The 26,425-nt window shown below is 42.8% G+C and overlaps 1 protein-coding gene across 2 annotated transcripts in view; it reads left to right on the top strand.

Moving 5' to 3' along the window:
* The window catches only part of CLDN18 (claudin 18), a 28,762-nt gene extending 4,818 nt beyond the window's left edge, over positions 1 to 23,944 (top strand). The window contains exons 1-5 of one of the 2 annotated variants that reach the window (XM_005908921.3): positions 5,022 to 5,381; positions 16,472 to 16,636; positions 17,245 to 17,362; positions 20,129 to 20,239; positions 21,251 to 23,944. In XM_005908921.3, the coding sequence (XP_005908983.1) occupies positions 5,162 to 5,381; positions 16,472 to 16,636; positions 17,245 to 17,362; positions 20,129 to 20,239; positions 21,251 to 21,422 (786 nt within the window). In that variant the 5' untranslated portion in view covers positions 5,022 to 5,161 and the 3' untranslated portion in view covers positions 21,423 to 23,944. Of the gene's footprint in view, positions 1 to 5,021; positions 5,382 to 16,471; positions 16,637 to 17,244; positions 17,363 to 20,128; positions 20,240 to 21,250 lie in introns of those variants that run through there. The other variant, XM_005908922.3, reaches the window with a different exon arrangement.
* Positions 23,945 to 26,425: the final 2,481 nt, after the last annotated feature.

The following is a 26,425-nucleotide window of genomic DNA, read 5'->3' as shown; positions in this document are numbered from 1 at the left end:
TCTGTCCATGGGATTTTCCAGGCAAGAGTACCGGAGTGGGTTGCCATTGCCTTCTCTGATCTTTAAATGTTAGGCAAGAATAAAAATGAAAAAGGAAGTTTACTAAGGAAAATTTAAACATCAACTAAAAAGGAATATATATTACAGGATCCTAGATAGGGATATTATAAAAATGTGAATTTCTTCCTAATTAATGTATAATAAATAATATATTTAACTAATTGTATTATAATAATAATATAACATACTGAGACCTTACTCTGCCCTAGGCATTGGTTCAATAAATTAGCATATGTTAATTTATATTTTAAATCTAATTTGTGTGATTATATAAATTTACATCAATTATCTTATACTTACTTTAATTTTCACAACTCTATGAGGTAAGTAGTGCTATTATCTCCATTTTATAGATGAGGAAACTGAAGCACAAAGGGGCTATAGAACTTTCCCAGTGACACTGTGATAGTAAGTGGCAGTTGAGAATTCAAACTCAGGCAGGTTTTTTGCAGAGCCTAAGCTTGTAAGAATAATATTACAAGAATTCTAATCAAAATGCTAGTGAGAGTTTTCCCTTGGGAGCATGGCAAAGTGGTTATCTATAAGAAGAAGCAGATGAAATTAATTTTAAATGTTTTTTTAAGGATAATATTAATATAAAAGTAGAGAGTTAACTCTGCCAGATATTCAACCAAATTCTAAAGTTGTGATAATTAAAAGTGTGCTTTGTCCCAAAGATAGACACAGGTCAATGGAGCAAAGTTTAAAATTAGGAAGACATATATGTGAATTTAATATAGGTAGAGGAGGTTTTACAAAGCATGAGGAAAGGGAAAGTTATTTAATAAGTGCTGTAAAAATTATTGATTAGCTTTTTTGAGGGAAAAAAATGAATCATAGACTACAAACCAAAATAGGTTCCAGATTAATTAAATGTAAAGATACACAAAACACTTTTAAATTTTCTAAAATTCTAAAATAATTCTAGTATCATTTCTAAATGGAAAATAAGTTCCTAAGCATAGAAAAGAACACTCATTTTACTACATCATTTAACAGATTTTTATTAAGCACCTATTATGCACCAGGTACTGTGAACATGTAAATGGAAAATACTGTATTTTTCTAAAACCACGAAAAAAATTAATAAGCAAATATTCAATGTGAAAAGATCTTTTTAGTAATCATAACACTATATTAAGATCCTTAACAAATAATTCATGTAAGTTGATAGACAAAATTCCAAATTCCAGTAAATATATGAGGAAGAAGTGATAATTCACGAAAAAGAAAAACAAACACTCCACAAATATTTGTTTAAAAAATAGTTTCAAACTCATTAATAATCAAAGTAATGCAAATTTAAACATGTGATCATATATAACAACAAATTCACAAAGCAGGTAAGGGTTTCAGTGAGGCAAGATCTTTCAAATGCTGTTGATGCTTCAGATGCTGTTTACTAGGAATAAAATTCATAGAAAAAAAGTCTGCCTCTACATAAAAAAGATTTTAAAAGATTTTTTTAAAGCCTCATACCCTTTGGCATCTTAATTCCTGTCTTAGGAATCTGTCCTAAAATAGTAATCAGAAATACTGGCAAAAGATACAAACAAAAAACTGGGGGAGGGGTAAAGTCTAATTATGTAAGAATAGATGCTGTTTTGGTGAACAGTTGGACTTCTATATGAAAGTGAAAGTGTTAGTTGCTCAGTTGTGTCCAACTATTTGTGATCCCATGGACTGTAGCCCATCAGGCTACTCTGTCAATGGAATTCTCCAGGCAAGAATACTGGGAGTGAGTAGCCATTCACTTCTCCAGGGGATCTTCCCAACCCAGGGATCAAACAGGATTTCCTACATTGAAGGCAGATTCTTTACTGTCTGAGCCACCAGGGAAGTCCAGCATTTCTATATAATGAAATACTAACATATTCATAGATTAAATATTTAAGATTAAATATATTAAACAATGTTTACAAAGTACTTTAATTGAATATGTATGCAATTAAGTGAAAAGAGAAAAACAGTAAATTGTATGATCTCTTAATTATGTAAAAAATATATACAGAGAATAGATTAAAAAGAAAGTATGCCAAATATTTTGTGTAAGGTTTAAAATTATGAGTAAGATTTGTCAACATTTTCCCACTTCTAAATTTTCTATTATGAGCACTAAAAGGTAGAGTCAGAAGTTAAGACTATAAAATGTGTTAATATTTTAAAAGAAAAAAATCAATGGATATATCAATCATTTGTCTTGCTAATAATACTAATTTAACTCCTCCCATATTCCTAGCTGTAATATTTTATATTGATATTTGACTGCCATATTGCCTAATTAGCATAGATATTGTATTAATATTCCTATAACAAGGTAAAGAAAAGTTAGGGGAAATGTTTTCTCCAATATCAGTAAAATAACATAGGCTCCTGAAAATGTACAACCTGAAATGACAACACCAGAACCATATTTAAAGTTGAATATAGGGAGGATTCCCCTCAAGAAGTCAGCAAAATTTTTTGCTTCATTGTAAAAGTGACTAAACAAAGTTGAAACAGACCCATTATTGTTAAACACAATGAGATCATGGATTGTTATCATTATTATATACTATTATAATCAGACCATGAACTGTCATTATCATTAGAGATACATTTAATATATTTTAACAAAGCCCATTGCCATAAACAAGGAAGCCAGATGTTTCTCTGTGGACCCCCAATTACTCTTTAGCAGTGACTGCTAAAGCAGCAGTCCACACATTCTAGAGCACAGAAAACTCACCAGGAAGTGAAAAATCCCATTTTCCACATGTTTTAAAGCATGTTAACACTTGTCAACCCACTCCAGAATTCTTGGCTGGAAAATTCCATGGACAAAGGAGCTATGGAGTCACAAAGAGTTGGACACGACTGAGCTTGCACACATGTAAATGTATACTTATTTCATATTTTTTAAAGTGTGTGTACACTTAGAATCCCTCTCTACTCATTCAATATTCTGCCTAAGTAGAGGGAGCTTTACTTTATCCTTTAAAGCTAACTTTTCCTTCCTCCAAAAATATAAAGTCACTGTCACCACTTCAAACAAGAAAGAAAGATTAATTCATTGTTACCTGAATATCTTTTTATTCTGTCTTGAAATTTTGCATAAAAACATTTTCATAGGAAAGTGAGAGGGAAAACTGTCATGAATGAAACTAGGTAACTATAATAACCTTTTCTTCTTAATTTTGCCATTTTCAATCTACATTTGGGTGGTCAGTGATGGGGGTGAGGGTGTAAACAAGTGTCATAACATGAACAACTGGAAACAAAACTCTTATAAATCTTTCTGAATAAAAAGCCTAACTTTTAATTGAAATAAGAGTGAAATGAGCTCTGTCCACAGGAACGGTGGCAGAATCATTCCTGAATTATTCTAACATTTTCCAATCTAATTGGTCGATCCCCGTCCACCAGCAGAGACCAGGGTCACTTCTAGCTGTCCCCTCCCCACCTTTTAGACTTGGCCTTATAGCTCAGTTCAGGAGTTACAGAGCCACCAACAGGACTTCACCTAAGTCGTATAACTCTTGCCTACTCTCTTCTTGGGGCTTTCTGGCTCATTCTTCTTACTGTGCAAACCCTGATCACAGAACCTAAAGCAAGGTATGTGGTTGAGGGGAGTGTTGCCTCCATTCAAATCAGAGGGGAGACCTTGCATATTTGCTTTCTGTGTTTGCTGGGAATAAAGCCATGGGAGTGGTGACTGGGTGCACCCAAGATAACATTGAAATGTCCAGATGCACAGGCTTGTTTCCTGGAGAACGTGTATAGACTAGAGATTGGGGTATAGGTGTGTATCAGGGCCTTGACATCCAGATTCAAGGAACGTCTCGCTAAAATGTGTCTGAATTCAGATGCCAGACACATACCACCCACAGGAAGTAGCAGGTCCATCAATTCTCTAATGTAATTCTAAAATCAAATTGTGTCTACAAAACACACTGGCTGATGGCTGGCCAAGTCTCTGTTTTGGTGATTCCTGACATTTTGACCAACTGTAGTAAAGACTGTTCTGCAAAATGTAGAGGAGAACAGTGTATGACACCTGAAAGGGTGCTGAAGTGTTTCAGCTTATCCTGTCCATGTTACAGATGAAAACTCTGTGATCCACATAAGCGGAGCCATTTGCCCCAATCGCCCAGCACACAGCATGTCAAGGACCGGGTCAGGAGCAGATGCTAGGCCTCTCAGTAACCAGGTCAGGGTCTCTGGTCCAGCCTGCCTGTTTCCTCCTCATGGCCTTTTGTGGAACTTCTGTGTCTGCTTGCCACATGGTCTTCATTTGGTTCCTGCGAGTGAAAGGGTGAGATGTCCGTCAACACAACGCCCTGCTTCTTCCCATCCCAGATCCAATTCCGGCAGACCCAGAGTATAGCTCTAGGATATGGCTCCCCTCTCAAGAGTGGGGACAACTCTGCCTGCCCTGTCACTCCATATGGAAGCAGAGAAGGAGTCCCAGACTAGAAGTTGAGATGGGACTTCCACCTTTGCCATCTTTTAAATTCAGCAGCTGTGGTGCAAGGCACCAGGGCAAGTACCTTAACCTCTTTACCTTGCTTGACTCACCACCCCCTCCCCCCAAAACTATGTGTGGGGAATAATTAATACCTGCTCTACCCATTTCTGTAAGATCAAAATGGAAAGATGTCAGTGTAATGGTGGTTTACGAGTTGTGAAGAGAAAATGTCTGGTGTGAGACAGAGATTTCTGGAGCCGTGTTTTTTAAGTGAGGTCAGTCGAACTGGTTTCCCGTGATGAACAGGGCCTCAAGGAAGGCTTGTGTGTGTGGTCGGGGGTGGAGGGACGCGAGTCTTAGCTGCGCTTCTTCCCTTGGGGCAGACCCAGAGCCGGGGTGGGGCAGGGGTCCACTCAGACTGCCGCACCCTCAAACCAACCCGGCCTGTGCCACTCCCCAGACAAGTGCCTCTTGGGGCTGCTTCCCTAACAAATGAAAAAATAATGTCCTTGAACCAAGAGTGAAACTGAACTATCTAAGGAAAACACTGTGAACAAACACAGAGGGCCGAGGAAAGCCATCTGATCAGAGCAGCTCCCCGGGAGCTCGGCAGGACGAAGGCGGCAGCTGGGCGGGAGGACGGAGAGCTGGGCCATGTCCACCACCAGATGCCAAGTGGTGGGCTTCCTGCTGTCCATCCTGGGCCTGGCCGGCTGCATCGTTGCCACGGAGATGGACATGTGGAGCACCCAGGACCTATACGACAACCCGGTCACCGCTGTGTTCCAGTATGAAGGGCTCTGGCGCAGTTGCGTGCAGCAGAGCTCAGGCTTCACCGAGTGCCGGCCCTACCTCACCATCCTGGGCCTGCCAGGTAGGCGTGGGCACAGATGAGGCCGGGAGCCGGCTGCTGCTTTCACCGCAGCCAGGAGGGACCTTGGAGTTGGGCTCAGGGCAGGACTCTCACAGCACTGGCTCCCATCAGAGGTGTAAGAGGAGAAGTTGGCCCCATGTCAAAGAGGGCTATGTAGACCTAGGGGAGAACATCCAAGATTTTATACTCAAAGGAATCGCCAGTGAGGAAGCGAGTCATGAGAACAAGGGGGCTATGGTGAGGGCAGGCTCCTGATGCTAGAAGAGACAATATTGCTCAAGGAGAAAAGTAATTGTGTGCAGGTATGTGCGTGTGACTTGCTCTTGCCTGCACATACCTAGGGCTAGGTAGGATGGTGAATATTTTCTTACCATCAAAAAAGTTTATCAGGAGTTAATATAATTTCATTATCAATTTGGTTAATTTTTCCTTTGAGAAGTCAGAGTCTCAGTCAGTGCCAGAAAGTATATATCGCCTTTAAATTACAAATATCCTTTCTCTGCATTTGTGTTGAGAGGTTCTGGTGTGCACTCTTCAAAAACAATGCATGTCAAAATATAATTACAGAACTATAATAATTGTAATAGTCTCAGAATATAAATATAATTATAAATGACATCCTTTCACCCCTGGAGATGGTATCAGCTAAATCCTTGTTTCTAATAGATAATTAGTTCAAATAGGAGTCATAGGAACTTTGCATTCTAGATATTATGGGAACTCTACTTGATTTTTTTTTAAAAAAGCAAAGAAAGAAGTAAAAGGTTAATCAGTGGCCCCAAGGAGTAGCCCTGATGTGAGTTTGTTGAAGAAAGGAAAACAGGGCTAGGTTTTGCCTCTCTGAAACAAATACCTTGTGGACAGGTAGATGGGGATAAATTTGCAGAAAACTGCAAGGCCTGTGAAGCCCTTGAAATTGAATTGTGAAAAGCAACTCAATTATCCCCATTTACAGAAAGAAATAGAAAGTGGGTGTCAGAGTAGAACTGGAGTGTTTATTCCATCTTTAGAAGCCACTTGTATTGTGAAACAGACTGATCACTGACTGAGATCTGCTTAAAGCAGAGGCTGGCTGGAGGGAAGAAAGCCCCAGAGAGTGGCTGATGCTACAGGGCGAAGGTCAGAAAGGAGGAGATGCAAGACCATGGATTGTTGAGTTGCTGCTGCTGCTGCTAAGTCGCTTCAGTCGTGTTGGACTCTGTGCGACCCCATAGACGGCAGCCCACCAGGCTCCCCCATCCCTGGGATTCTCAAGGCAAGAACACTGGAGTGGGTTGCCATGTCCTTCTCCAATGCATGAAAGTGCAAAAATGAAAGTGAAGTCGTTGAGTCGTGTCCAACTCAGCAACCCCATGGACTGCAGCCCACCAGGCTCCTCTGTCCATGGGATTTTCCAGGCAAGAGTACTGGAGTAGGGTGCCATTGCCTTCTCCAGTTGAGTTGCTAGCTACACCCAATTTTAACTATTAAATAAAAGAGTAAGAATGACCTTGTATTCAAAATGAAGGCAGGACATTCCATGACTTCAGCTCAATTACCTCTTTCCAGGACCCCATCACACAGTATCAGTCTCTGGCTCATTCTCTGTCTTTCCACACAGGAGAATCCCAAATAGCCACACTCTCCAACGTGGTCAGATCGCATTGCTACCACCCTCATTGTTTTTCCATTCTACTGAGGGATCCCATCATCCCTAAGTCCTCTCAGAATCTCTCCTCATCGCCCATCAACAGTCTACTCTGCAGAACGAGATTCCTTCCCTGCCACCTGTCCAAGACCAGCCTCTCCACCAGGGCTCTGAGGGCCCTGCCCCCTCTTGTGTGGCCACCCCTGCTGACCAGCCCCTCCCCTTCTTGCCTCTTTCATCTTTCCTCCTCACTTACGCTTATATCATCTTTTCCTGGAAAACCTTCCTGATTCAGAGCGTTCTCAAGTTCTCTCTCTCCCTAGCTCACTGACAATCAAACTAAAAGACAAAGTTTTTCTCCCATCCCTCCCTCCTCACTCTTAACCTCTTGCATTCCGGTTTCTATCCTTTATTCCTTACGATGTTTGCTCTTTTGACTATGGCAGAAGGTCAGGCCGAATCTTTCAGTCACCAGCTTCCAGTTCTCTGCTCTCCTCTTCCTGGATATTTCAAGGCCCAAACACCTTCCATGGTTCCTCACTCAGCTTAACTAGGGGCAGATGTGACAGCCTGACACACACCTCCAGCGTTACTCACCTTCCTTCCATTACCCATCTCTTACCAGCCCGCTGCCCCCAGCCCATGCTTCTCCCTTCACAGAGAGAACCCCTGCCCTGCCTGTCTGCATCAGAACTGCATCCCACCAAAAGGCAGGATAGCCATTTCCTGGGACTGAGTTTGTGGAAAAAGAGATACTTTAAATCACTAATCATGTGTGGCCATGGAGAAGAGTGTGGATTTAAGAGTAGCCAGTCCTCAATGCAGCAGGAGTGACCACAGTGCAAATTGGCATCCTGAAATGCAATTATTTGTTTGATGACTTAAGATGTGGCTGACTGACTGGGGTAAGGGAAGAGTGGGAGGATTATTAGGAGGAAAAGACTAGGGAAAAAACTCAAAAGCTACAGGCAGGATCATAAGGCAATGAAGAAGTCAGAGAGGAGGCCAGAGGATGGCTTGTGGATACTTATGGGGCTCCCAAGGGGGTTGAAAGGATTAACATGAACCAGCCAGGACCCAGTGCCTAGAGAGGATGAGGCCACCAGAAACAGTTGCTGAAAGCATATTCTTGAGCATGACAAAAGGCCTTGGGAAGAAACACCTGAAGCAGGGAAGCTGGGAGGAATGCCTGGAGGTAAAAATGGAAGGTTGCAGAGAGCTTAATTTTGACCTGGAACTCAGGGAGGAATATTATCCTCCTGCAGACAAGTAAGCCTGTAAGTGCTATAAAGGCATGAGGCCGATACTATTTTAATGCTTTAATCATCATAATCACCACTACCAATTATTCAATTCTTCTTTGCTCTTTACTTGCAAAAATCTCACTTTTCATTTATCTGATTAGAATGTATCACATTTAGTTGGAACTGGCAGCCATAGAATACCTTAATTCTATTCATCTGAGGGTCAGACATGACTGAGCGACTTCACTTTGACTTTTCACTTTCATGCATTGGAGAAGGAAATGGCAACCCACTCCAGTGTTCTTGCCTGGAGAATCCCAGGGACGGGGGAGCCTGGTGGGCTGCCGTCTATGGGGTCGCACAGGGTCGGACACGACTGAAGTGACTTAGCAGCAGCAGCAGCTGTAGTATACCTACAGAGATGAAGGAGGTAAATGGTGGTGGTACCAGGACTGTTTACCTGTATATTGCCAGTGCTGTATGGTTTATAGCCCAGGATTCTCTGCACTGGATTCCAAACAACCAATGTAGCATGCAATTCTCCAAAGACAGTGCCCAGAAATAAAAACAGCTATGGTTTATTGGACTGCACAGAAACTCCAGTTTAATCTTCACAGTAATACAAGGAAATATGTATTAGCTTTATTTTTACAAAGGTAAAAACTGAGGCTCAGAGAGCATGGCAAGGTAACATGCCCAAGTTCCCATGGATAGAGGATGACAGAAGTAGGCTATGAACACACAATGAAAGACTTCCAAGTTGTGTCATCTCCCTGCCCACACTCATTCCAGCTCGAAGGGGCTTCCTTACAGTTGAAAGGATTGGTCTAGGCTTAAGCACATAAGAGTAGAGGGTGCATTGGCACTCTGACCCATTGATAGTAATTTCATTAACAATGCACAATGAAGAATATTAAGTATAAAGATACTTATAAAAATACTAATTCCCATTTCCCCTCCCTGGAGACTGGAGACTGTGGCAGGAAAAAAGCAAAGGGCTGTCAATGGACAGGAGGGAGAGGAGGCAAAAGCCTGGCAAACTCATGTTTCTGGCCTCCATGATGGTATCAGAGTCAAGTGATGTTTTCTATAACATGTTGGCAAATATGCACTGAATTTGCTGCTGTAGCAGGGTCCTGTAGCAGATGAGTTGGGATCCAGGGCATAGCTTGGCCACCCACATCTCTTGACCTGGCTTTCTCTAGGTCTGCAATGCCTCACAGGAAGGCATTTGTGTAAAACGTGCTCTGTGACCCATTTACAGGATCTGGCTCTTTTTATTTTTTTGGCCTTACCTTGTGGCATCCAGAGATCTTAGTTGCCCAACCAGAGACTGAACTCTCCCTACTTTCATTTAAAGTGCTGAGTCCTAACCACTGGATCTTCTGAAAAGTCTCTACAAGATCTGGCTCTTGGCATCATTAAATCATTACTGTCATGTCTACACCGCCCAAAGCTCTCAGTTAGGATATTGATCTTCCAGGTTTTTTTCTTCTCCAAAATCAGATGCCTTTTATGAATCTAAATATCTAAAGTAAAGATTTCTTTAGGGTCCTTTTTTTCTCCTTTCCATCCCCCATCCCCCTGTGTTCGGAGCTCTTCACTGATTCTCAGCACTGTAACAGGCACTGAATGTCTTGATTTTTTTCACACAACTGACTGCATTTCCCCTTTACCACCTCAATGTGCAAAAACAACAGCCACTGGAGAGCTAGGGAGTCTCCCATTAACCTGTCAATCATATTGACACACACAGCAATGGGGGTGTTTAAGGAAACCATATTTAACCCAGAGAACAGTTTCACAAAATCTGAAATCCATAAGGAAAAAAATATGAAACTGCTCTTATGTATCCTTTCGAAAGGAGCTATCTTGTTTATTTCTTCTTACTACTAGCTAATGTTTCACATAGAGTCTAACGCTCCTGATGCTGTGAAACCAGCTTGCCTTTCCTCAATGTCCAGTGGAAGAAATTGGCCCTGAAAGGTAGAGCTAGTATAAGTTAGTTGTAAAACTGAAATGAGATCTGGAGGAACCTCTTGGATTTGGGTTAAGCTGCTTTCCCTTTCTTCAAAAAAGAGACATGTTTTAGCACAAATGTGATTTTTTAAGTATATGGACAAATATCTGATGTGTACACATTATGGCACATCTGAAGGAGATTCCACAGAGAACTGAGAACACATCTACAAAGCTCAAGAGAACCTGTAACTTGAGTGTAAAAGGAGGCTGTTGCTCTGACTTCTTGATTCTCAAAGCTATGTAGACCCAGAAATCAGGATGCCTCCTCAGCTTGTGCTTGTAAAGATTGTTACTATGGGGTTTTTTTTTGTTTGTTTGTTTACTTGGCCGCACTGGGTCTTAGCTGCAGTACTTGGAATCTTCGATCTTCACTGCAGCTTGCAGGGTCTTTAGTTGCAGCATGCAAACTCTTAGTTGCAACACATATGCCGGAGAAATGTGTGCTAAGTCACTTCAGTCATGTCTGACTCTTTGGAACCCTATGGACTAAAACTCCCCAGGTTCCTCTGTCCATAGCATTCTCCAGGCAAGAATATTGGAGTGGGTTGCCATTCCCTTCTCCAGGGGATCTTCTGGACCCAGGATCAAACCCATGTCTCTTATGTCTCCTGCATTGGCAGGCAAGTTCTTTACCACTTGTACCACCTGGAAAGCCCATGGGATCTTCAATCTTCATTGAAAATTGGCATCTAATTCCAAATGTAGAACATACAATATCTAATTAGAATATATCATATCTAATTCCTGACCAGGGATCAAGCCTGGGCCCCTGCATTGGGAGCATGGAGTCTTAGCCACGGGATCACCAAAGAAGTCCCAAGGTTGTTAATTTGATAGCAAGGGCATCACACCCTAGCATGAATTGGTCAGTGGTGGGGCATCATTGCTTTGTGGGAACGTACATGGTCAGAGTTACGTAGTTGGAGCCCACCTTAGAGTTGAAAAGGCAATAGGACAGAACCCACCTACACCGCATCAGCCTGCTCATTGCCCACCAGATCCTAAGCCCACTTTTCCTGATCTCCTCCCTACATTGGTCCAGGCCTTTCTCTTCCTCCTCTTCTCAAATCTTCTTCCACTCCTGCCCTTCACGCTCTCTCACACATGTCTTTTTCAAATCCTTAACTGTATTTTACCAAATGAAAGGATTCAGGTTTGTACATGGTTAGTACAAGCCAAAGCCATGTAGAGTTGGAGAGAGATAACTACTTTTTTCAATTGTCTTATTTTTAATTAATTTTTATACAATTTTTAAAGATTACTTTCCCTTTACAGTTATTACTGAGTGTTGGCTACATTCCTCATGTTGTACCCTACATCCTTGTAGCCTATTTACATCCTCCACTCCTCTACCCCAATACTACCCCTCGTCAATCCCCACTGGTAACTACTACTTTGTTCTCTATGGAAAAATAGCTTCTTTTTAGGGAAGGGGAAGAAACTGAATCTTACAGATCCTGACTTAGTTCTATGGTGGGACCAAGCAGCATCTGATCTTCACAACATTTCTTTGCAAGAAATCTCTCTATCCCACTCCAGAGTTGGGGAGACTTGGCTTCTGTGAGGTTGAAAGACTTGCCTAACGACACTTGGTATCATGAAGTCTGTGGGATCTCATGAGATGCGTAGGACCTCCATATGGGTTCCCCAGGATCTCTGGAGAATCAAGGCCCTCCCACCTTGTTCTGAAGGCCTTTCCTCTAAGGTCTGGCCTCAGACTTACCTCTTCTGGGATCCCCCTCTTTGGACTCCTCCACCAGACCTACCTGCCTCCAATCTGAGGCCAAGCTGTGCATGAAGATATGAGTCATCTCCCCTCCCCATCCCAACAAAGACTCCATGCCCAGGCTTTGGCACTTGGTGACTTGCTGTCTCATCAGCCCCACCCCCACCCTCCAGCCAGCTCAGTGATATCAGCTACTAGAACTCTTTCCTCTTAACTCCCCATTCTGAGCACCTCCTCCTAAGCCCTCTTGATTATTAAGCCCCCAGATTATTCCTTGCAGTTTTATGTCACTGAACAATTAAATGAAAGTTCCTAGGGATCAGGGCAAAGCATAAATATTTATCTAAAAGTTTCCCCAGGAGATGCTAAGGTACAGCCAGGATTGGGAACCATGTCCAAAAACACCTTGCCTGTCAGTTCATAGCTACTTTGGGAGAATAAGATATATAGCAACAGGAAGGAACATTCAGTTCCCATTTTTCTGTTTGCTTCTGTCAGCTCTGAATCCTGCCCACCCTTCAGCTCTGATAATATGTCTTTGTTCATTGGAAAGAATGCTGTAGTCACACCTTTAGTGCAGGGAATCAGTCTATAGAGCCAGTTGACTCACCTGTTATCAGCTGATAAGCCTATGCCTCTTGCTCAGAATATCAAATAAGACACAGAGTAGCTAAAAGAGAAATGTACCTCCTTTGGGAGCCATTTCTCTGGTTATGTATCTAAGGAGAAGGATTAGAATCCTGGATGGTAGAGTCTTCCAGATGGAAAGAAGTTCTAGTCACCACCATGCACCTCCATGGACATTACTAAACATAGGGAATCTAGCAGTGAGCAGTAAAGAACATTGTCCCTCACTCTGGCAATTGCCCCCATCACAGCCCCCACTCTCAGAAGAACCCCTCCCCAAGGGGTCTCCAAAGCAAGGAGAGCTTAATTCATCCATCCAGGTTCAGAGTTTTGGCTTTGACTGTGGTTCCACAAAATATAAGTGGTAGGAGTAAGCCAATCCTATCCATAGAAGGAGATTCTAAATATAAAAAGGAGCTCAAAGTCACGGTGGACCTGATTCAAAGCAGGTACCAGTGTTGATCAGAAATCCAGAAATCAAGAGCAAGCAGAAAATAAATAAGGTCTTATTTCTGACCTTAATTTGACCCAGCAGAGGCAAGAGGGCATCTGAGAGCCCGAGACAAAGGCTGGCCAAAACAGGCTGACTGGGGCTCCAGTACCCAAAGGCTCCTGTGGCACACACAACAGCAACTGCTGTCCACATCAGGCAAGACCAGAGCTTTTATTAATATCTCCCACCAGCCAGCATCACCATCCCTTCCAGTCCAACAAGGCCGGGGTAGACCACATATCTCAGCCACAGCAACAGTCACAGCACATATGTGATACATTTTTGAGACTAAATACTAGAACCACTCAATTGAAAGAGATTCAGTGACCCCATCCCTGCTCAGGATAAATATAAAAAAGGGACATTCCTTATTCTACTTTGTTAATATTGTCTGGTTCGTTGGTTGGTTGGTTAGTTGGTTGATTGAGTTTTGGTTGTTTTAACCAGATGCCTTGCCAGGTGCTTCCCAAAATGGTAAAAAGATTTTGTTCTCTGAATGGCTTAAGGTTTAAGATATCAGAACAAGAGCAGTTATTACAACTTCAAATAGGCTTTTGAGTATATTTGAAGTTCATAAAAGGCCCATGGGGACAAGATAGAAGGAAAGTTAAAGTCTCTTCCTCCTCTCATATGTCTGGTTTTCTGGTAGCAACATTCAAAAACAGAAGAGCCCTAAGGATAGTTCCTGAAGTCTGGGGATTCCCCAAAAATGTCCTCTCCTGAACTAACCTTCTTGAACCACAGTTTTGAAGCTTAATTGTGTGTGTGTGTGTGTGTCTGTGTGAAAGAGAACTAGAACCACACAATGAGTGACGTCAGAAAGCGGTTCCATTATGATTTCTTAGCCAAGGTACTTCCAAGGTGAAAAGACATTTAAGGTTCAGTATTTCCAATGGAAATAAAATCTTCCCAGGTTGTAAACTGCTTGAAGACAGTGATTATTTCTCATGAAATTTTATTCCTCATACAGTACCTGGGAAAGAGCTTAGCAGAGAATTTGAGCTTAAAAAATTCTTGATGAATAAATAAATGAATTCATGGATGAGTGCATGAATCTGTTAACATATGACTATGAGAGTTTATCAACATGCTGAGTGAATACACAAAGGTGTAAATGAATACATGAGGAGATGACACATGCTTGCATTTGCCAGTGAGGGAATGTATGGGGTGTTTGTTCCCAGTATGTGTGAGGCCAACAAAGCCATTGGGCAAGGCATTGGAAAACAGTGGTAACATGCTAGAGCCCTCTTAAGGAGTAGATCCAAAGGCCATTCTTAAACCCTCATGAGTTCTTTTCAGCTTCCTGAGGTCTCCATGACACTAGCATCAGAAAAGTGCAAGCCCAAGATGCCAATGTTCAGCAGCTCTCCCAGGAGTGAATGGTCAGATCCTAGAAGATTGATCCACACTGTAAACCAACACATTTACCCTGGGAAAATAGTTGTTAACAGGGCCAAGATTGATGATGGATGCCTATAGAAATCTCTTCCCAGCAAGGAAGCAAAGTTAAAATCATAAGTTTTCTTAGGGAGAAGAATCAAGGATCAATGGCATAGAACTAGAGTATCTGGTTTCCATCGTCTCCCTACCTGGTGAGAAAGTTCCCAGGGCTCCATTCCTCAGACACAGCAGAAGGCTTTTTAATGAATTCTGCATGATCTACCTCTCCTCTTTTCAGTATCTTTCATTGATTGCCAATTCTCCCATCATGACAAATTGCTTTATGATACACATCTTAGAGTGAATAAGCAGGCAGTTCCATGGATATTGGCCATATTTGAGATGGAAATCTTTGCAAAGAGATTGGAAAGAATTTCTCCCAGGGCTTCCTTGTCTTGAGAGTCACATTTATAAATACTCTCCTGGGGCAGGTAATTCCCTGAGATGACTTTTGGAGAATATTCCTTTATACACTCTTACCATCCATTTCAGAGGATGACATTTTATGACCGAGTCTCCAAGTTTGAAGGATACATTCTATTAGGAGTTTACAGAACCCCGTACCTTGCTGGCAGCCAGAACTCTGCCTGTTTTTCCAGGATAAAGTACCTCAGAGCAACGTACTGTGATGGGAAAATAACTATTTTAAGACAGCTCCAGCTTTGCCCCCCCAGCCCTGCTTTTCCTTTGATATGTGTGTCTGGGAAGGTTATTTAACCTCTGAGTTTCGATTTCTTTAAATAATATTACCTACATTGTAGAGTTTTTAAAATATGGATTCAGTTTTTTAATGTCTGAAAAGTCTCTAATAGCTTTCCATTAAAAGTAGCAACTGGCTATGACAACTTGGACAGGACAGAGCTCTCTGCTTTGCTTCATGTGGTCTTCAGTTCTGTTCCACCAGAATTACCCACCCTAGTGGCCTCTCCCTCTAGAAGACACAAGAACTCATTTGTCTTCCTTTTGTAAAGTTCATTATGCTTGTAGTGGACATGTTTGATGACCATCTTTTCCCACTTTGGCATAACCTCCATGAGGGCAGAGACCTGTTCATTATTGTCATCCCTATGTCTAGTCATGGGAGGGGGGGGTTCACGCAGTAAAAACCTGTTGCTAAGACTCGCTGCACTTTAAGGAGGCACTAGAAACCACGTTAGAAGTATCTGGAGGGGAGGTCACTGCAAGAGAGTCCCCAGAGGACAAAGAACTTCCATTGATTCCTGGAAAGGGAACAGCTGATAAACTGTGGTTGTGCTGAAAGACCTGAGATTGATATAATCATCTTTTTATATAGGCCCCAAATACAGCTCACCATGACCTTAATAGTCCCTTTGGGAAGAGGCAATGATACAGTGCCCTTGGTATATCATCTAGTGACTTTGCTTCATTATAGGCTATAAATTAAATTGAATTTTCTGGAAGTGGACACAACTCTATGAAGCACTGAGCCCCTGTGAAAAGACTAGAGAAGAAAGATGTTTGAACTGGAAGATAAAGCAACCCAGTTTTACTATAATCTCTATCAATAATCTTTAATGTCACCTTAGTCAAGCCATCTTCCCTTCTTGGAACACAGATTATCAGGTTTTAAAATGAGGAGATGAAATATTAGTAATTAATATTCTTAATAGCTAAATTCCCTTGACCCTCCCAGCTCCAATAGTCCATAGTTTTCTCATTCTATAGATATCTGCATGCATGTTTTTCATCAATCAGGGGAGTTTAAGTGATGGTTTTGCACTTTCCATAATTTTGTATCTCCAACAATGACAAGGTTCACAGTTTCTGGGCTTTCTGCCTCTCAGAAGTTCGGTATTGGTTGGTTGTAGTTTCTCTGTTGTATTAAACCTAATCAATCTGGCGGAGGTGGTCTTACCTGTCTGCTTTGTCCTGTCCCTTGTCCCACAGCCATGCTGCAGGCAGTGCGAGCCCTGATGATCGTGGGCATCGTCCTGAGTGTCATTGGCCTCCTGGTGGCCATCTTTGCCCTGAAGTGCATCCGTATGGGCAACATGGATGACTCCGCCAAAGCCAAAATGACACTCACCTCCGGGATCATGTTCATCATCGCAGGTAAACAAGGAGCCTGGGGATCCCTCTCTCAGATGCACATCTGGGAATGTCAAAGCAAAATCATTCTGGCAGAGAAAACACAGCTTCTCCCTACTGAGCATAGTCTGAACATGGGTAAAAGCTTTACACACTGGGCTTCAAGATCTGAGATTAAGCCTCGACTACACTCTACAGAATTATCACAGTGCTAAGGTCCCTCTTAGCTGCCAGCCTCGCCTCATTAGAGGAGATTCTCAACTCTAAGGTAGTCAAGTGACTCTATCCCTAAAGGCATTATTTTGCTGAGACTTTACAAAATGATTTTAAGGGAAGAACCCTTGACATTGTCAAAGGACCAGGGCCCAAATATTAATATTTGTACTATTGACCCCTTGTCCTGAGATGGAAAATCTCTTTCTGCACACACACCCATCCCTCCACAAGTAGAGATAAGAGACAGCCCAACTCATAGTGAGAATTCAGTAATCAGTGCTTGAATTGACCATTCTGTTATAGGAATGGAGTATTCTGCAACCTGCTCATCTAAACTCATGTAAGCATACACTGTCTCACAAACAATGTGATTGCTTTAAAGCTGACTCCAGAGTCTTCTTGTTCTTTGCTTGCAGGTCTCTGTGCAATCGCTGGAGTGTCTGTGTTTGCCAACATGCTGGTTACTAACTTCTGGATGTCCACAGCCAGCATGTTCACCAGCATGGGGGGGATGGTGCAGACCGTTCAGACCAGGTAACCTCCTAATCTAGACTCAGTATTTCTCAGTGAACATTGTTGTAAAAATCCGATTAAGCACATATGCCTAATGTGACTGTCAGGGCCTGAAATAGCAAAAATTTATCAGAGGCAGCCATGCCATATCATAAATCAACAATGATCTGTAAATTCATAAACTTCATTTCAGTGAAATATCCTTGGTGATATGACTTGAGGCTGATCTGACATTTCCATTGAAATACAGCGACAGTTCACAGTATTTATCTAACACTCTTACACAGGCCCCATTGTGGTGGCAATGAAACAGGCACTGTTAACCCAAGCATGTAAATGAGCATCACCCCACATCTCCAGTCAGTGACAGGAACCCAGCTAGGGACAGGGAAAAGCTAGAATAGAAATGAGTGAGGTGCAATATAGGTGAAAAAGTGATGTTTCTTCCTTGTATGGCTGCTCTTTCTCTCATTCATTAACTCATTCATTCTACAAATGTATCGAACACCTGCTGTGGGCCAGGAATCATTCTGAGTTCTTGGAATAACAACAAAGTCCTTGTTCTCATGGGGGTCACAGACTAGCAGAGGGAGATGAAACCTCACTGTAATTTGGTGTTGCAAGCAGAGTAGAACTTTTCAAAGATGCAAGAGGAATTCCAACACCTGTATTCATTTAGCCACTTCAAAGGAATGTATTTTATAGCAAGAAGCAGCAGCAAATTCCTGAAGGAGAAAGATCTTTTTCTAGGAGAGCCATGTAAATATTATACCTAAGTGACCCATCATCTCTAGAGTGGATATGCTTGGTATTTCTCCAGCAACATCCATCATGGAAGACAGATGAGTGTGAGCATGTGATAAATCCATTACTCTCTGGCTCCCTGGAACTCCATTCACCATATGTGTTCCTGCATTGTTTTAAGAATGGGAAAGATATGATCCCCATAAGGTGCCCTCATCCTCCTTTACAGTCCTCCCATGGTCTCTTGACTACAAGGACAACTTAGAACCATGCTGATCAACTCATCCTGGTTTCTCTGGGTGGTTGTTGTTGTTGTTCAGTCAGTAAGTCATATCTGACTCTCTGTGACCCCATGGACTGCAGCTTGCCAGGCTTCCCTGTCCTTCACCATCTCCCAGAGCTTGCTCAAACTCAAGTCCATTGAGTCAGTGATGCCATCCAACCACCTCATCCTCTGTCACCCACTTCTCCTCCTGCCTTCAATCTTTCCCAGCATCAGGGTCTTTTCCAACCAATCAGCTCTTTGCATCAGGTGGCCAAAGATTGGGACTTCAGCTTCAGCATCAGTCCTTCCAATGAACATTCAGGGTTGATTTCCTTTAGGATTGACTGGTTTGATCTCCTTGCTTCCCAAAGGACCCTCAAGAGTCTTCTCCAGCACCACAATTCAAAGCATCAATTCTTAGGCACTCAGCCTTCTTTATGGTCCAACTCTCACATCCGTACATGACTACTGGAAAAACCATAGCCTTGACTATATGGACCTTTGTCAGCGAGGTCCATATAGTCAAGGCTATATGCAAAGGTTATAAAAAGCAAGAGGTCTCTGCCTTTTATATGGACCTTTGTCAGCGAGGTCCATATAGTCAAGGCTATATGCAAGAAGCTATGAAAAGCAAGAAGTCTCTGCTTTTTATACACTGTCTAGGTTTGTCATAGCTTTTCTTCCAAGGAGAAAGCATCTTTTAATTTCATGGCTGCAGTCACTATCCAGTGATTTTGGAGCCCAAGAAAGTAAAGTCTGTCACTGCTTTCCTGGAACTTACCCAGTTTTAGCCCTGATAGGCCCAGATCCTAGGAAACTTCTCTGTCATGGGCAAATCAGGATGGTTGGTCACTCTACTTAGAAAAGCCCACCTTGTCTACAGTGTCTGGATGCCTAGTGTCAGTGCCCCTGCCTGGAAAAGTCACCCAATACCAGGGATCCAGGACTAATGCCCACCATTGCTCTCTTACATTATCTCCTTAGAACCTGCCCACATCTCTTGGACAGGTAACTTCAGAGATTTTTGTTCTCAGATTATCCTGTTTGGATATAATTGACAAGGGGGAAGGTCACCAGTTTTACTGTCAGACCTCTACAGGTTAGAATTCAGTGTGGGCTGGAACAGAAGCACCATCGGGGTATGGTCTGTGTCTTGTTCACCCCTCTGTTCCAGTGCCAGGCAGTAGGAGGCACATAGTAGGAGATCAATAAATACTTGTTGACCAAGTAAGTAAAGAAATGAATGAAGAAATGAATGGTCTCTTCACATTAGGTCTTTCAAAAAACAGCGTCCATGCTCCTACTGGCATGGATGGTTACCAGGGTTACTTGAGTTAGAGATGAGAAAAGCTTCTTGGTCCATAGTAAGAACTCAAGAGACCAAAATTCCTTCTAAAATAATAACTTGAGACTGATCCCATATCGCTCATACTTCTCTTACCAAACCTTCAAGACACTTCCCTTTGCCAATAGGGAAGAAGTAGAATTTTCCTGAGGTGTTTCTCTGAAATTAGAGACTCACAATGAATTCTATGCCTGAGTGATGTTAGGGGCATAAGAATCTCACAACTGTTTTGCTGAATAGCTTCAGTTCCAATTCTAATCTCAGAGCACCTGATTCAGTTGACTGTGACCCAAAGGACTGTGTGTTCAGGGGCGGGCTGGAGTAGGTGTGAAATCTGAAAGTGGGGACCGAGAGGATGAGCATGGCCAGGTTCACAGGGTAGAGCCTGGGCGGTTGAGTCAGCCACATTCATAGCCACTCTCTCCCCACCCAGGTACACCTTTGGTGCGGCTCTGTTCGTGGGGTGGGTCGCTGGAGGCCTCACGCTGATTGGGGGCGTGCTGATGTGCATCGCCTGCCGGGGTCTGGCCCCCGAGGAAACCAAGTGAGTCTCCCCATCCCAATGTAATCAGACATTTGATCCAAGTCCATTTTAACATATCATTTGCAGCCAGAACGATCAGCATATGTATACAGAAGAACGCTATTGACAAAAAGATCATGAACCTTATGTTTTATGGGGAAGCCTAAAGAACAGAACAGGAATATGTCAGCCTGAGAAGATTTAGAAGTGATGCTATTGAAGGAAAACCAAACAGCCCTCTAGGCTGCCCCCCAACTCCAGTACTTCATAACTTGATGATTCTCAGCTGGGAGCAATTGTACCCGCCTCCCCACCTCTCCCCACCCCCTACCCCTGTCCTGGTCCCCAGGAGATATTTGGCAACATCTAAAGACTCTCGATTGTTACAGCTCTGGAGTGGAGGGTTGAGTGATACTTAAATCTGGTGGGTGGAGGCCAGGGATACTGCTAAACATCCTGGAAAGCACAGGACAGGCCCCTACAACAAAGATTTTCAGTTTCAGAATGTTAGTAACACTGATGCTGAGAACACCTATTGTACTTTTCTCACTGTGACTGGGATTGGGAGACCTGGCTCCATCTGGTTCTCCTGCTTACCAGTCCTGTGACCTCTAGCCAGTCATCTGCCTTCTCTGAGCCTCTGTTACCTCATACACATACTGAGCAGGTTAGCAGAGATGGGTTGCTCATACGTACTGATCAGCTTACAAATTCTATGATTCTTTGGCATAACCATGTTCCCCTGAACATTGTTTCTGGTTCAGCTTCATCTGAATTGATGAACAGATGGAACTCACTGGTCACTAACCCCCAACTCTAATACAAAGCAAGAAATTCTGCTCCACTGCAGAGGCTGAAAAGCCAGTGTCCCAAAGCCCAAAACAGCGGCTATCTCAGTTTACCTAGGACTAAGGGTTTCCTGGGACACTGGACTTTCAGTGCTAAAAGTCAGACATCCTAGAGAAAATGGGTAATTTGTCCTGCTACCAAATACATCTCTAGTTGGTCATAGAGTGTTTCTTTTTCTTTCAGCTACAAAGCCGTCTCTTACCATGCCTCAGGCCACAACGTCGCCTACAGGCCTGGAGGCTTCAAAGCCAGCACTGGCTTTGAGTCCAACACCAGAAACAAGAAGATATATGATGGGGGTGCCCGCACAGAGGATGAGGGACAGTCTCCTCCTTCCAAGTACGACTACGTGTAGCCCTCCCCCCAGGTCACCCGGGCAGGGGCAGAAGAAACCCCTCGAGATCTCACCCCAAAACAAGGAATTCTACCTTGATTTCCCATAGCTTTTGACTCACAGTTGGAAGTTAGAAAGCCTTGGTTTCCCCTGTGGTGAGGCCAGATGGTCTTGGCTACATGCCTCTGTCTCTAAATGTTCCATTACAAAACAGCTGAGCTATCATAGAGCATTAGAGGCTAGAGCCCACATCTTCCAGTCCTCTTCTCTCTTTTTTTTTGATATAACCTTTTTAATCTGATGATAGAATATGGATTGATAAATCATTTAGATCACTTAGGCAAAATGTCCATCCTCCTTCTAGCTGACAGCCCATTGAAGATCTATTTCCCAACTCATCCCCCAGAACAATTCTGAAAGGAAAAAATGAGTCAATCAAAAGACATCATTTTCTGCTATTTCATTTTTGCCTCCCCTCCCACCCCCAGCCCTCACTTGGCTACTAATAAACACTGATTGAAGAAGAGATAGGGAAATGGGAAAATATTTATTATATCTGCAGTTCATTATCTGAGTTTTCTTACACTGTGATCTTTAACATTACTTGGGCCAAAGTGATTTCACTTGGAGGAAACTAACATTTCCACCTCTGCTAACATCTGCTGGACTCCCCATGCATGTCCTCTTTCTGTCACAGGCCAGAAAGAGTCTCTGGAGGAACAAGAAAAGGATTTTTTCTTTTTCCTTTTTATTTTTTTTTTGTAATCTAAATATATTTGGTATTCTAAATATAGTTAGAATAAATAATGTATTAGTGAAATGATACACTGTCTCTGTGAATTAGCCTCACCCCTGCACATGAATAGAAGAAAACGAAAAAATAATTGCTTTGATGTTGTCTGTATTGTACTTGGTAAAATCACATTGAAGTCTGAATTTCATGAAATGCTCACTGATCCTATTTCTTTCCCTTTGAGGTCTCCTGGACTCTGGTTATGGATGATAGAATCAGTGTAATCCATGTAAAAACCAAATAATGGGACACAGCAGGCCCTAGGAAGTGAGTTGAAACTAGTTCTATTTTGAAATGTGATGAGGCTGAATGTAATGCTTCCCAGGGACATGTGGCCACTCTCACAAGCCTACAGGCCGCTGAGAGTTGAGGGTAGCACTTACTTGCTGTTCCCTTCACTGATTTCACCTCCACTGGTTGGACCATTAGATGTCCAAGAACTCTCTGCAGCAACCCACCTTCCCTGCATTTGTGTCACTGCTGCCAAAAGCCTAACCTCCTTCCTCCAGGCCACCAGCATCCTGTCCCAGCACCAGAGCCAGAACAGGCCCCCCCAGGGAACTGTGGTAAGGGTACTCTCTCAAAACTACCTAGTCAGGCAGCGGCACTGCCACTGAGGGAATCTGACCAGTGGGTTATTATTTGAGGGGTTAGGGGAGGAAGCCCTCATGCCAATAGTGCATGTGAAAGTGGCTTCCAAGGAAACAAGGAATATTCACAGGGGTCTTCAGGATCGAAAGACTATGTTCAGGGGAACTCCAGACCATGGCCCATTAAACAGAGAGGAATCATGTTCACCAAGAACCCAAGTAGTCAACCCAGAGACCCTACTCACTGTGATAAGCATGCATGCGTGCTCAGTTGCTTCAGGCATGTCTAACTCTTTGCAATCCCATGGACTGTAGCCTCCCCAGACTCCTCTGTCCATGGGATTCTCCAGGCAAGAATACTGGAATGGGTTGCCATTCCCTCTTTCAGGGAACCTTCCCAACCCAGGGATCAAACCCGAGTCTCCTGCATTGTAGGCAGATTCTTTACCACTGAGCCACTGGAGAAGCCCTCTCACTGAGACAGCAGTGTTTAAAGACCAAATCAGTATCCATGAAACTCTAAGATGGGATAAAGAATGGACAAATAAAATCAGGATGGACCTAGAGATGACCATACTAAGTGAAGTAAGTCAGAGAAAGACAAATATCATATGATATCACTTGTATGTGAAATCTTAAAAAATGATACAAATGAACTTATTTACAAAACAAAAACAGACTCATAGGCTTAGAGAAAGAATTCATGGTTACCAGAGGGGCAGGGTTAGGGGAGGGATAGATTGGGAGTTTGGGATTGACTTGTATACACTGCTATCTTTAAAATAGATAACCAAAATGACCTACTGCAAAAAATAAATAAATGAAAAATAAAATCAGCAAATGCATGCACACCAAAAAAGTAGGGGTTGGGAGAGAGAAAGCTGAGCAATGTAAGAAGTGGAGATTGTTCAGTCTTCAGGTTTGAAGGCCGTGTGCACAGTCAATTCCCCCTCCCACCAGGGCAAAGTCCTGGTCAGTTCCAAGGCCCTGAGGTGTGACTCTTTAATTAGCGTGCTCTCCATCAACACTAAATTATTTGAAAGCCTCCATGTAGTTACAGCATGGTTTGTAATTTTTTTTGTTGCTCTGTCTTATTGTATATGCATTGAGTATTGACCTGCATGTTTTGTTACTTAAATATTAAAGATACTGTTATCTCACTTTTGAACAGCTTCTGCTCTTTTTTCCTAAGCTTCAGAGAGTGGAGTTAGGAGCCTCAGCACCTCAAAGCTGAGTGCATCTCCCTGGGGTGTTCTGTTTGCAGAATCCATGTCTTCTCAGCAGTAGCCAGGCTGCCTGGAGGTCGGCCAGGTCTGCCCCAGTCCAGTTAGTAGTTTCTGCAGGTTGGGAAGCCTGAATGAAAAGGGATTCCCAGAGCTGCCAGGCATGCAGTTTGGGGTCCAAAAACCAAGATTAGCTTGTCCGACCCTGAGTGCGCTAGCCTGGATGTCTAATGTCATCGATCAGCCCTGGAGCAGGTAAAACAAGATATCCAGTGCCTGTGCCCTTGATGACATCAAGGGCTGGCTTGACCAGCTCAGTTAGCCGTACTCACTGAGGCTGCAGCAGTCTTTGGGAACAACATGAACTACAGAATCAGAACATCCCAACCCCTAATCCAGGTCACATCACTTCCCAGCTGTGTTAGCTTGAGCAAAGCACTTAACCTTTCAGAGTCTCAGTTTCCTTATCTATAGAATATAAATAATAATAAGGCTAATGGAATAATGTAAGTAAAGGACCTATTTAAGTGAAAACATCTGACTTGAACAACTTTAAGACAAACAGGGCCTTGGCTTGTGTAGCTAGGATATGAGGCCAGGGTAGGTTTCAGGCATAGCTGGATCAAGGGATAGGATCAAGACTCTACCTTTTTCTGTCCACATCTCACATCTGCTTTCCTGTCAGTTGGTGTGCTTCCCAGGCAGCCTGCCCCCCATAGGAGAGCAGTGATGGATCTTATTTCCAGGCATAGGCCATCTTTCAGCTAGGGAAACTTGCCAAACTTTCCTGATATCTGTAGGAGAAAAAAGTCCTGATAAAACTCACTGGACTATTTGAGTCATGCATCCATCCCGTAACCTCTTCCTATAACCAGAGCAATGGTATTAGCTTAAATAAGCCTGGGTCCCTCAGTCAAAACACAGAGATTCATCAGATTCATCACTTGCCTCACAATCCGCCTGCAAGGCAGGAGATGCAGGAGACACAGGTTTGACCCCTGGATTGGGAAGATCTCCTGGAGGAGGAAATGGCAACGCATTCCAGTATTCTTGCCTGGAGCATCCCACGGAGGGGTTGTGGGAGCCTGGTGGACTACAGTTAATAGGGTCGCAAAGAGTCAGACATGACTGAAGCGACTGAGCCCACAAGCACAAAGACTGTATTCTAGGCACCCAGAGTCCTTAGCAATCCGACACTTACTGCTTTGCCTCATTTTTTAGCCCCTTTGGTTGAACCTGAACTCCAAGAAAAGCCTCAGAGGCATAACCTCTGAACCTCTCTGACCATTTACCAAACAGCACAGCATTTACAGTACAGAGAGAGAAGGTCTGGGGGCCTGGTTTTATTCTCACGGGAAACTGATAATTATAACCTAAAAATGACAAAAAAAAAAAAAACCTTCACATTCAATTTTTAAACAAGTTACCAAACTGGTTAGTAGAAAACTAAAATTCGGGACATTTTGAAGACTCTGTGTAAAAACAGAGTGTGCAAGTCACAATGTACATGCTCAAAATATGCCTCATCACTGTTACCCATAAAAATCCCTGAGGAATCCTGAGGAGTAGGCTAATGTTTTGCTGTGATTCATATTGAGGTAGAAAAGAAAGGCAGTTAATCAATGTTTCCATAGGATGTCCAATTCTTTTTCCTTTTTCTTAGGTAATAGCCTCATCCTGCCTCCACAGACATTATACAGGGTTACCCACTGCAACAACCACACCTTTTGCCAAAGTGCCTGGCATCTCAGAGTTGGAGCATTTCACTGGAGATAGCACTGGCCTTGGAATCCAGTCTTTGGGGAAACCTGAACTCCTGGTCCTGACTCCACGGCCAACGTTGTGTGACCTTGAAAGGATCCATCACAAAGATTCCCCAACTTTTGTTTCTTTATTGAGTCGTTGAGATTATCAATACTGCATTCAGGGCTTTACATACTTTAATCTTCCAACACCCCTGAACTCTCCCCACCAGCCTTCATCCTGTGACCAGATACTCAGAGAACACACATTCACAAACATGCACTCATAGATACACAGACTCAAACATTCAGCTATATCTCTGGATGCTGAGAAGAATCCACAGTTTCCTTGATTTTTCACTTCTCAGGCATTTGCAGAAACCTCAGAACCTCTTTTTAACTATTTCATTTGTCCAGCTGAGGCCAGGCTGATTTATCATCCCTCCCAATGCATGCTGAAGAAGGAAAGGGAGTATTTTCTTCAGAATACCCCAAATTAATATGAAATGAGTAAAAGACATAATAGGAGTTGAGGATAAACAGTTTCCTTTTGGTTTCATGTTAAGTGCAAGATACTATATCGTGGAGACAAAATGTCACTAAAAGTATTCAAATCCTATTCTTGAGCAAAAGTATTTAATTTAGATACAGAAAAAGGATCTAACAGTGATGATTT

The sequence above is a fragment of the Bos mutus genome, chromosome 1 (assembly GCF_027580195.1).
Source record: "Bos mutus isolate GX-2022 chromosome 1, NWIPB_WYAK_1.1, whole genome shotgun sequence".
Classification (NCBI taxonomy): domain Eukaryota; kingdom Metazoa; phylum Chordata; class Mammalia; order Artiodactyla; family Bovidae; genus Bos; species Bos mutus.
The sequence above is the reverse complement of the archived record's forward strand: the minus strand, read 5'-3'. Positions and strand labels throughout refer to the sequence as shown.